Here is an 11,281-nt window from a genome sequence, read left to right as displayed (position 1 = left end):
CTAGCTCAGTGAAGTCTCACCTTTGACCTTATAGTCTTCTGGTTCAAAGGCAGGTGTGTTCACTACCAGGTTACTGCCTCCCCACATAAAATGAAATGTCCTTTGTCATTAGCCCACAGTACATAAGGTATGGATGCCAATATGAATGCAATGTCTAATGACTAATTTCGAGTAAAAATCCAGACTACCTGGGAATTTTTTCACAGTCATTTTCACATGATTGATTTGCAGTCTACTAGTCTACCGGGTCGTGGGCGTTTTCCGCCTGTTCGTGTTGCCAGATCTCCGAAAACGTAGATTATGTCGTGTTGCCAGAATTAATTTAAGAACATACGAAAGGTACAAATGAGAAGAGCCCATTTGGTGGTTCGAGATCGCTTAAAGATGCAACTAAATAGGTCCACAATCATGAAGCCCTATGATGAAGCCCTTCTAGAGCAGCAAGGTCCATAATGAGGTAAACTGACCTAGACACACTGTTTTGCAATGGAACTGTGTAATCTTAGCAATGCATCCCACCTTACATAAAGGTATTTACCATCTTATCTAATACCATCTATCTAATACCTTAGATAAATAAATATGGACCTGGTTTCGTTTACAAAAAATGTTACAGACAGTTTTCTCTCGGGACCTGGCAACACCGGCGCCGGGCTGTGGCGAGCGTGACGTCATTTCGACCGCGTTGGAGCAGCCGAGTCGCGACGTGGCAGAGGGAAGGAGGGCCGCTGCGGCGTCCGCGTTTGCCGTGCTGCCTGAAGTGAAGTTTGCACGAACTGCGTGGCCGCGTCCGCGGGATATAAGAGAGGGCGGCTGGGCTCTGGAGGACACCGGGAAGCGGAAAAGCTTTCGGAAGTCGGCGCATCGCTCGCAACTCCTTCGATAAGTTTCTCTTTATAAAAAAAATTAATCCTTGAAGGAAAATGGGTCTGACGATCTCCAGCGTGTTTGCTCGCTTGTTCGGGAAGAAGCAGATGAGGATTCTCATGGGTGAGGACCTAAAAAAATACAACGTTTTCTGTGATCCCGGCGGTGCATGTCGAGGAACATCCCCCGAATCATTTACTCACGTAACGAGAATTAAACAGCACAGCGGCCTGTGACGGTCGTGTAGCGTCGACAGTACTTTGTCGCCACATTGCTGCCGCCGTAATGATACCGTGATAAAGATTACCAGACTTCTTGGACGTTGTTGTTTATCGAGTGTAAAAGAGCCCCGTTGTTGTCTTAACACGACTCGGAGTGGTTAGCTGACTGGCTAACGTGGTCTCCGACTCCTAGTTCGGTTTAATGTGCGGCGCTACGCTCTGTAACCTCGTGAATTATTTCGTTTGTACGGTTGGAAAAGGAAATAAAAATTTCGATTTCTGTTTTCGAGTTCCAGCTGGGCGGTCATTCATTTTCTTTTCTGTCAGGAGTTTGTCTGTGTCTTGTTGCGTCTGTAGTCTGACATCAAGTTCATCTTACAGGAAATGACTCCCTGATAAATGTTAACTTGATCTGTTTATTAATTGTTCATCGTTGTTTTCTTTATGCTCTCACGCCATGCTGGCAATTGAGAGAAGATTTGTCAATTTTATCTACATTAATAATAGCTGATAGGTGAAATGTCTCCAGACATGAAATATTTTTTGCTTTTATATCGGTTTAGTGGTCCCCTAATACTGTATCTGAAGTCTCTTTTTTTTATTTTTCATTATTTGTGTTTGAAACTTTAAATGCTAATGAGGAGGAGAGGGGCGGGACGAGGAGGAGAGTGCAACCTATAGAAGTTGAGCAGCCGTTCACGGAAATGACGTCAACAACACATTCACCAAGAACAATGTTTGGTGCAAGTCATGTCTGCGTGTGACTGAACTAAAATATATATATATATTTTTACATCCAATCACTGAGCAACTGCAATGCTTCGCATATTTGGAAGCCGTGATGGTCGATGGAAGGGTGGGAAATTCTCTGGGCAGACAAAGCATGAGAAATGGGAGGTAACCTTTCCACTCATGATGTCTTAAGGGGACAAATTCCAGAATAGACTGTCTGAGCTGCTGCTCTCTGAATGGTGAAGCAGAATGGCCAAAGCACTCTTTATGCATATCACAATTTCTAGCCACCACAGGACCATAGACAGGCTAGGGGAACTCACATTAATAATAATAAAAATAATCTCATAAAGTCACATTTTCATGATAGGGGACCTTTCCCTACTGGGTAATGATGCACATTTCACATTCTCTTGTAGTCGGTCTGGATGCTGCTGGGAAAACGACAATCCTCTACAAGCTGAAACTCGGTGAAATTGTAACAACAATCCCAACCATAGGTAAGTTTCCATCACTTGGTTGATGCACCTTTCTGTTGGTGCTGATTGGTGTAAGGCGCTTCTTTTTACAAAACAGTGGAAAGTTAATGAAAAAACGGTCCATTTGCAGGGTTCAATGTTGAGACTGTGGAGTACAAGAATATCTGCTTCACTGTGTGGGATGTCGGTGGCCAGGACAAGATCCGCCCTCTGTGGAGGCACTACTTCCAGAATACGCAGGTACTTCATCTCCACCCCACTGCTCAAATTTAATGTGTCAGACGCTTCCAGAGGCATTTTTGCTATGAAATGTTCCTGCTGGAAAAAGTTGTATTTGGCATCAATATGTATAGGACTGGCCTGCTTGTCCTAGCCAGGCATGTAACTTTAGTGTAAATCACCCCTGTCTACAGCACATCACCGCAGCACTGCTCTCAGTTCAGTTCTGTAAGATGTTGTGGTAGTTAAAGAGCCTGGTTTCTCTGCTCTTTCTATTCACAAAAAACCACACACACAATAGGGGTAGTGGGATGCCATCTGTAACCACATTTTGTGGTCTCTGATATGTGAGCAGTAATGAATTAGCACCCTGGTGTTGCTACGATGTCTATCATGTTCAAAAAGTACTTGTGCTGTTAGATCATGTTTTGCATACATTTCTTTCTGACTATTTCACAAAACATCAGCTCAACTTTTGAAACATTTAAAATGTCAAATTTTTTGAAAAATAATTGAGAAAGTTTTGAAAAAGCAGACTGGGTCAATCCTGCCTTTGAATCCCCTGTTATGTGCACAGCGTGGCTCGGTAAAGTGGCCTTTGTTTGATACGGCCTTTTCACGGGAGATCTTGGAGAACTTGTTCTACTAATATCACATAGGCAGAAATGTCTAAACACTCTCCTGTTGCGCGAGACAAATATCCAGTTACACAGCGGTGCATGTTACATGTGCTGGAGTATACCACCCCTTGCCTACACCGCAGCAGATTTACACTTTTACTCTAACCTTTCCAGTCAATGTACAACTTAAAATAATTATAATAATAAAAACATTTTAACTTAATAATAATGTTAAAATACCAGGTAGTTACATTTGTTTCTCATGCTTTCTTTTAGCAAAATTCATAAAAAAAAAAGCAGCATTTGAAATTATGTGATTTTTTTTTTTTTTTTGTGGCGCAGGGCCTTATCTTTGTAGTAGACAGCAATGATCGCGAACGAACACAGGAAGCTGCTGAGGAGCTGCAGAAAATGGTGAGTGTGGAGGACACACCCATTCCAACATGCACACAAAAGCCCCGCCACACTTCCTTCTTTTTTGGTATAGTGCTGTACAAACAGGCTACTGTGTCTTGGGTCCTACGATCATTGTTTGTGGAGCGGGCTGTCCGATCCTGAGTCCTTGTGTTCCATGTCTTGAACAGCTGCAGGAGGAGGAGCTTAAGGATGCTGTGCTGCTGGTGTTCGCCAACAAGCAGGACCTGCCCAACGCCATGCCCATCAGCGAGATGACCGACAAGCTGGGCCTTCAGGCTCTCCGTAGTAAAACCGTGAGTACACAAAATATAAAGTTGCATAGAAAAATAAATCCACTGCCCTGCAAGTGGGCACCTGAATTTTTAAATAAGCCAGGACTGATTAATAATGTTAGTATTTAGACATGGCTGATTAATCCCTTCTCATTTCCTGAACAACCATGTCTGAAGACACAACCCTTGGTCATGGAACTGTCTAAAAACATGTTAAGAACTGTCCAGCTCATCATTAAATAATAGTGGAGAGCCATCGTCTCATCAGAAGAGAAGTCAGAGTACAATCTTGAACGACTGTGATCAGGGATCTCGTAAAACATTTGGTGAAGTCAAATCATAGAAAAAGAACAGTTGAGCTCGCAGCTCTGTTTAACACAAGAAGTGCTCCACACACATTATGCAGCGAGAGATGATTGGCTGTAAGCTGCTTTGTCAGTAGGGAAAACGCTTGTTAGTGCAGCTAATCATAAAATTGTACACAGGAGCAAAGAACTGATTCGTCCAGTTCCAGATCGATTGGTGGATCATAATGCACTCATTATGCAAAGGCCTTGCTGTACAAGCCTGAGGAGGCAGGGTTAGGATCTGGGGTGGCTTCAGTTGGTCCCATCTGGGATCAGCATGGTGGGGGAGTTAAACCTGTGCGTAGGGCTGTGCAATATGGCATTAAATTCATACTGCGATATAAACTGAACCATAGACTGTATATATTGCGGTATATAATGTGATAAGTACATTTAAAATTGTTTTGTAAGTGTAACATGTCCATAGCAAAGGCGCTATAGCAGGAAGGTGAATGATAAAATTTCAGCATAACCGTATACCAGATAAAACAATATCTGGGCAATTCTACTGAAAGTGGACTTTGTCACACCCATAAGGCCAGTAAAATACCAGGTATTTGTATGATGCGAGTGATTTTTAAATTTTAGGATTTTCTGTATTCAGCTGTAGAGCAATTTAGGGTTAAGTGTCTTGCTCAGGGACACAATGGTAGTAGGCGAGTGTGTTAGCCACTAGGCTACTACCTCCCTGGCCTTACAGTCTAGGACCTGGGATATTTGTGGATATGGATATTTGATATATGTGGAGTGGATATTTCTGAGATAGCAGATAGAATAAAATCTCTCCTGTTGGCAAAATTTATGTTTTAACAAAAATCATATCACAGTGTTCATTCTTGTTAATGAGTGTTGTGGTGATGTGATTCCTATAGACCTACTTTTCAGATTGTTAACTGAAATAAATGCATTATGTGGTGGGATCGTGAGGGTAGTGCACAGTAATGGCATTAACCACGCCTACTATTTGTAATAATCCTAAATACTAATGAGTAATAAATACTAAAATCCTAAATACTAATGATGTAATAAGCATGTTGTTTTCTCTACAGTGGTATGTCCAGGCAACTTGTGCAACCCAGGGCACTGGTCTGTATGAGGGCTTGGACTGGCTCTCTGATCAGCTCTCTAAACGCTAAAGCACCAAGGCGAGAGGAGAAGGAACGTGGAGGCATTATTTATCCAAGGACACGTGAAACTGAGCTGACCAAAAACACGGGAGGAAAAGTCCAGGCAACCAGAGCTGAAGCTCCTCAGCTGCCATGTTTTCATCTTTCTATTTCTTATTCTTTAATATTCCCTGTTTCCACTCATATGTTGTGGAATCCACAAACAGTCTAAAATCAGTCAAAAGTACTTTTTGAAATCAAAAAGTGAAATATATAATGAAGTAAACTGGTCAAGAAATCATGTGGGCCAGAAGAGATGCCCCCCCTCTATTCTAATAGATTTTTATGTATTTTGGCTTCAAGTATGAAATGCCTTAATTTTTGCAATTGCCTTGCATTCCCGTGTGCCAGCATGCTGGAAATAATCCTGCCTGCCTGCGGAACGGCGGCGATTTTTCTCAAGATGCTGCTCTCAAAAACTTGAACAAGAACAATCTGGCACTTCCCCGTCCCCACGACAGTGCCGCTTATTCAGATCAACAATTGCCTTGTCGTCACATCAGTTTTTATACTTGATCCTGTTCTCTAATACCCTTGAGATTTGAGAATTTGATGCGCTGGTTGATGAGATTTGCAATCAGAGCAGCATGTTCTTGTTTTCCTTTGTAATTCCTAATAAACTGTTTGAAAGATTCCTGTATGTATAATTTGAGAAGTATTCTGTGCTGAACACTTGCTGGTTTGGTGAACTGTTTGGTGTGTTCACTCCAAGTCCGAGTCTCTGCAGTCATTTAGTTCAAGCCTAAGCATCACATCATTTCACTTTAGATGGAAGTAGGCTTCTAGATTTCAGTGAAAGTTGGTTTAGAATATTAGATGGCTGCTGTAGCCCATCCTAGAGCACAGGGCGGGGCACATATACACACACACCATTCAGCTGCGATGGACCGTTTTACACCGTGCTACAAATGTGCTGAAATCAGTTCCATGTATATGTCCAAGTGTGGCTCTAAAAAGCTCCAGCTTCCCTGAGACCCTGGACCAAACAAAAGGGTTTAGGAGGAAGTAGTTTTATTTATTTTTAATATGTATTTAATGGTTTCATACATAGTCACCCAACAGCAAAAACAAATATTTAAGATTCTTTAAAATGAATGCAATTTTAGTGACCAGTTCCATAGTCCCCTTTTCAAGCCACCCAAGTTATGAATACACTGCTTATTTTAAATTGATCAGAAGGAATCAGAAAAATGTAGGATTAAGACTCTGAGCTTGCCACATTTTCAGCAAGCCTCACTTCATCCCTTACCCCAAAGATCAGATGCATGTTACCGGCCTACATCGCTTCCATCTCTAAATCATAATAAACCCACGCTATCACTTAAGAGAAGTTATCATGGACTATTCTGCACCTGGGCACTGATCCGGGTCAATTCCGTTTTTCTCAAGATCATGCTAGTTCGGACTTCTGCCATTGGTGGAGCACCTTCAGTAATATAGTCAGGTTGATACACACAGAAAAATTTGCGGGTGCCTCGAAGTTCTCACTTCCACTTAAGGTCACAGATAAGGGCGATGTGGTCGGAGGGGTGAGATACGCTGGGCAAAGCCTGGTGGGTGGTCACCTCCTGGTGACTGGGCATGGGAATGACCTGCTCCACTTTCAGAGCCCGTGGCTCCAAGAATATGTAGTCCAGGCAACCATGAAATCCCCCCACGTAGTTGGTATATGCTGGCTCTCCGGAGGCGCTCTGGAGCTGGAAAGGGCTGACCAGGTCCATCGGACAATGCTCCTCCACCTCAGTTCTGGTCCAGTCTGGGTGAGTGTGGGATATGGAACCCTGATCTGCCAGCTGGAAGGCACCGCAGGAGGGGCTGCTGTTGAAATCGCCGAAGAAAAGGAGTGACGCGCCGGGGCGCTCAGTCGATATCAGACGGTGCAGGTGCCTGAGCGCCATGTCCATGTGAATCAGACGTATGTGTCCTCCTGAACAAGGTACAGAAAGACCTTAGTATTAGGTTATGTAATTTATTTATTTATAGCAGCAACCTGTAAGTTCTCTTTCAGACATTTATGCAATAATCATGTTTAAATAATTTTTTTCCTTCCTCTGTCTTTCTGGTCTTAGGTGGATCCAGATGCAAAATCCTCTTATATAGGAACTGCTATTTTCTGGTTTTAACTCATTGTAATGTTGAAAGTCAGACAGACAGATAAATAAATATAAGGCCAGCATACTGAAGTAATCCTCCCTGAGAGAGGGATTATTTTATTGTATTTTTATTATTATTTTACTGAGCCAGATTAAACTTGTCACTATATCCCTGTGATATAAAATACAAGGGGAATTACAAATGTGTCTCACATTTCATTTAAAGACATTACAATTCTACAAAATGTGATATAATAAAGATCATTTGGACCCAGGACGACACAGCAAAGTACGGACACTAGAGGTGAAAAGTGAAGTGATTGTCGTTGTGAAACTTTGCAGCACAGCACACGGTGACACAACAAAATGTGTCCTCTCACCCTTGGTGAGAAGTGGGCAGCCATGTCAGGCGGCCGTGGTGTTTTGGGATTCAAACCGGCAACCGTCACATATCAAATTATGACATTTATAATTTAATGCAATTTATATGGAATAATAATAATTTTAAAAAAAGAGGAGAAAAAATGATTATTACAGTTAATTACCTTTAGGGTGCCAGTAGAGATGAGTATTGGCCACACAGAGTTGCTTAGTTGGATCAGTCAAAGCCTGAAGCACCGTAACCTAGTGGACACCAAACATGACATGTGATTCACACTGGGTGGCGCTGTAGCCCAACAATCCAGCCGACTAGTTGCAGCAGTCTGAACGAACATGTCTCCAGTGATCTGACCTCTAGCGGACAGTTTTCGCTCGATCAAACCCACAATGTCACTTCCTACTATTGTGTCCCTGGGCAAAAGACCACACTCCTGACCGTAAGTCGCTCTGGATCGGGGTGTGTGATAAATGCCATAACTTTACATGCACTTGAGTAGAACGGGTCTATGGGCCATGCCATAAACATGTAACGTTGAAATGGGCATCAATGGGCATCAAATTCATGTGGATGACACCCTGCTCAAGGTGTCAGATGGTAAACCCGGGCGGCTGTGCCCTCCTTTGACAGAACACTGCACCTTGACTCACTGCAAAACTGACTGGAGAACGGCCCGAGGACCTCAATAACGAGTCGGAGTTTTTCACTTTGTCTGCAAATTCAATCCAATTGAGCGTCTGTGGAAAGACAAGTCCGATCCATGGAGGCATCATCTCACAACTTCTCATGACTACTCATGACTGGATGCCAGAGGCCACAGCCGGTTTGGTAGCGTAAGGCTTTGCCTCAGCATAGTATGCAAGTGAACATGTAAACCATGTCTTCCAGATATAGAATTTACATTTGTTTACACTTCCCAGACATTTAAAGGTCCCCGACATGATTTTTATTGGTCTTATTGGTCCCCTAATAGTGGTAGTAGCCTAGTGGGTAACACACTCGTCTGTGAACCAGAAGACCCAGGTTCAAATCCCGCTCACTGCCATTGTGTCCCTGAGCAAGACACTTAACCCTGAGTGTCTCCAGGGGGACACAGTCCCTGTAACTACTGATTGTAAGTCGCTCTGGATAAGGGCGTCTGATAAATGCTGTAAATGCAAATACTGTATCTGAAGTCTCTTTCCAAAATTCAGCCTTGGAGCAGAATTACAGCCCCTTTGATCCAGTCCCACAATGAGGTTTCCCAGGACGTGCCGCTTCGGTGTCTGTAGCTTTAAATGATAATGAGGAGGAGAGAGGTGGGAAGAGGAGGAGGGCGGCCTATAGAAGATTGGGGGGCCATTTGCGGAAAAGACATCATCAACACCATTCACCAACCACGTTGTTTAGTGCACCGGAAGTCGTGTTGGCGCTTATCCAGAAAAAATTTAATTAACCCACTGATTCTTCACTGAGTCTCGCGTCATGGAACTAAAATTATAAAAATTGTGCTCATTTTTACATCCAATCACAGAGTAACTGCGATGCTTTGCACATTTGGAAGCCATGATGGTCGGTGGAGTTCCTTTTTGAGGGGAGGGGTGGGAAATTCTCTGGGCAGACAAAGCAAGACAAACCTTTCCCCTTATGATGTCATAAGGGGATAAATTCCAAATCTGACCGTCTGAACGGTGAAGCAGAATGGCCAAAGCACTCTTTACACCTATTGCCATTTCTAGCCACCGCAGGACCATAGACAGGCTCGGGGAACTCGTATTAAAAGTTAATTAATCTGACAAAGTGACATTTTCATGTCAGGGGACCTTTAAACTCAGACCTCGGTGATCAGTTTTTCAATACATCCTCAACATATCTTGTGATCAAATCACCCCGGATGACTGTTGGTGTCAGGCCAGACCTGCAAAGTTGTCGATCTCTTGAGAACCTTCTCCAGCAGGGAGGCGTTGGAGGACACCTTCTGGAGCAGCTCGGAGTGGAGCGGGTCCGACGTCAGGGCCTCGCTGAAGACGACGTCATGCTGGCTGAGCAGCTTCAACTTCGACCGCCTGAAATATGTGGCCAGTCCCTCATGCTGCTTGTCCTTTATCCTAAAGACTCCATCCATCCCAAAGGCGTCCAGAGCAGGGGACAAGCTGTCCGCAAACACATTCTTATCCACCTCCTGAAGACAGATGATGTCAGCGTTGTAGCCAGAAAGCTCCTTCTTTATAAGGTTCTGCCTATAGTCCAGGTCCAGAGCGTACGGGGCGCAATACGGGTACAGGACGGTCCTGGCCACCTCCGTCTGGGCATACACGTCAGCCAGGATGTTGTAGGTGACGACCCTCAGAGTGGACTCGTCGGTCACCTTGCAGGTGTAGGCGTGCCTGTTGTCAAACGTGCAGCCGCCGGGTCCTGCCTCCACGGCACCGGCGGACACCAACTCTCTGGCGACCCCCTCCCTGGATCCATCGCCCGGGGTGACCTTCAGCTTTATTTTCAGGCCTACGTCTGAATTGGACGGCTTGTAGACCCGGTCGCTGCCCGCCTCGGTCCAGGACCGGTCCGGTCCCTCTTTAAACCACCGGTACACGCAGTCCCTCAGCTCCCCGAACTCGATCTCCAGCTTGGGGCAGACCGGGAAGCCCGCCAGCAGCGAGGCGGGCAGCTCCGCCGCGACCAGCGTGGGCGGGTTCCGCTCGACCCGGTACTTCATCTCGCCCACGTGCAGCACGGCCCCGTCCCGCCACGCGTCCAGGTTGGTGGCGTCGCTCGCCACCCGCTCGCCGTTGTAGCGCAGGACGACGGCCGGCTCGGCCGGCTCGGCCGGCTGCCCGCTCGCCGGGCCCTTCTTCGACTTCTTCGACTTGCTCTGGCTCTTGACGACGCCGCTGGCGATCCGCTGCAGCGCCTTGCCGACGCCCTCCGTCTGGTCCCTCAGCAGCTGCCTGCGGCTGCCGTCCAGGGTGAAGGAGATGGTCAGTTTCGGTTCGCAAGGCACACACCTCACCACGGCGCGCTCCATTCTCCCGCAAGTCTGTTCACCCCACAGGGACACGCGTGGCAGGCAACGTGGAAAAGAACGTGGTAGAAGGAGCCAATTCCTCCACATGAGTCCAAAAAGGCAGGATGAAGCGTGACAGACGTGCGCTAGTCGGCCATACCGCGAGTGGCAACAGTACCGTTGCCAGGTCTTCCGCACAGATCAGTCCAGTAAGAAATAAAAGGAAAGACCAATAGTAAATAAATTTGACTTGTATCGCATTTTAAAAGATAAGACCGCACAGATGTTGTTTAAAAGTACCGATGTAGCGTAATTATTGGGTTATAGTGTTCTGCGGGAACAAAACTAAAATAAATGATGGAATTGGACCTGGCAACACCGATCAACGGAGTAAATCTATTCACGTTTGGAAACAACTGATTCGACACTCCAGCCACCTTCTTAATTTTCGTCTCAAGCTTCTGTTTTGCAAGTAAATATTTTCTG

The 11,281-nt window shown here is 45.1% G+C and overlaps 2 protein-coding genes across 2 annotated transcripts; one reads left to right on the top strand and one right to left on the bottom strand.

The window, feature by feature from the left end:
• The first annotated feature begins 674 nt into the window (after positions 1-674).
• arf4a (ADP-ribosylation factor 4a) lies at positions 675-5,974 on the top strand. The gene is made up of 6 exons (XM_028997726.1): positions 675-990; positions 2,240-2,320; positions 2,430-2,539; positions 3,481-3,552; positions 3,723-3,848; positions 5,224-5,974. Exons 1-6 carry the CDS (start codon positions 924-926, stop codon positions 5,308-5,310), a joined length of 543 nt encoding a protein of 180 aa, XP_028853559.1. The 5' UTR covers positions 675-923; the 3' UTR covers positions 5,311-5,974.
• A 360-nt stretch (positions 5,975-6,334) lies between these two features.
• On the bottom strand, positions 6,335-11,070 carry pde12 (phosphodiesterase 12). The gene is made up of 3 exons (XM_028998671.1): positions 9,710-11,070; positions 7,979-8,057; positions 6,335-7,267 (listed from the first exon to the last, which is right to left on the bottom strand). The coding sequence occupies exons 1-3, from the start codon at positions 10,901-10,903 to the stop codon at positions 6,825-6,827; spliced, it is 1,716 nt and encodes a 571-aa protein (XP_028854504.1). The 5' UTR covers positions 10,904-11,070; the 3' UTR covers positions 6,335-6,824.
• Positions 11,071-11,281: the final 211 nt, after the last annotated feature.

This window comes from Denticeps clupeoides, chromosome 12 (genome assembly GCF_900700375.1).
Source record: "Denticeps clupeoides chromosome 12, fDenClu1.1, whole genome shotgun sequence".
Classification (NCBI taxonomy): Eukaryota; Metazoa; Chordata; class Actinopteri; order Clupeiformes; family Denticipitidae; genus Denticeps; species Denticeps clupeoides.
The sequence above is the reverse complement of the archived record's forward strand: the minus strand, read 5'-3'. Positions and strand labels throughout refer to the sequence as shown.

What these genes read in the sequence shown, in the direction of transcription:
- pde12 (XM_028998671.1), bottom strand. Translation starts at nt 10,903, where the DNA reads ATGTGGAGGAATTGGCTCCTTCTACCACGTTCTTTTCCACGTTGCCTG. An exon ending in AGAGATCGACAACTTTGCAG is followed by an intron (nt 8,058 to 9,709) that starts GTCTGGCCTGAC and finishes GGTGTCCACTAG; the next exon opens with GTTACGGTGCTTCAGGCTTT. An exon ending in TCTCTACTGGCACCCTAAAG is followed by an intron (nt 7,268 to 7,978) that starts GTAATTAACTGT and finishes TACCTTGTTCAG; the next exon opens with GAGGACACATACGTCTGATT.
- arf4a (XM_028997726.1), top strand. Translation starts at nt 924, where the DNA reads ATGGGTCTGACGATCTCCAGCGTGTTTGCTCGCTTGTTCGGGAAGAAG. An exon ending in GCAGATGAGGATTCTCATGG is followed by an intron (nt 991 to 2,239) that starts GTGAGGACCTAA and finishes ATTCTCTTGTAG; the next exon opens with TCGGTCTGGATGCTGCTGGG. An exon ending in ACTACTTCCAGAATACGCAG is followed by an intron (nt 2,540 to 3,480) that starts GTACTTCATCTC and finishes TTTGTGGCGCAG; the next exon opens with GGCCTTATCTTTGTAGTAGA.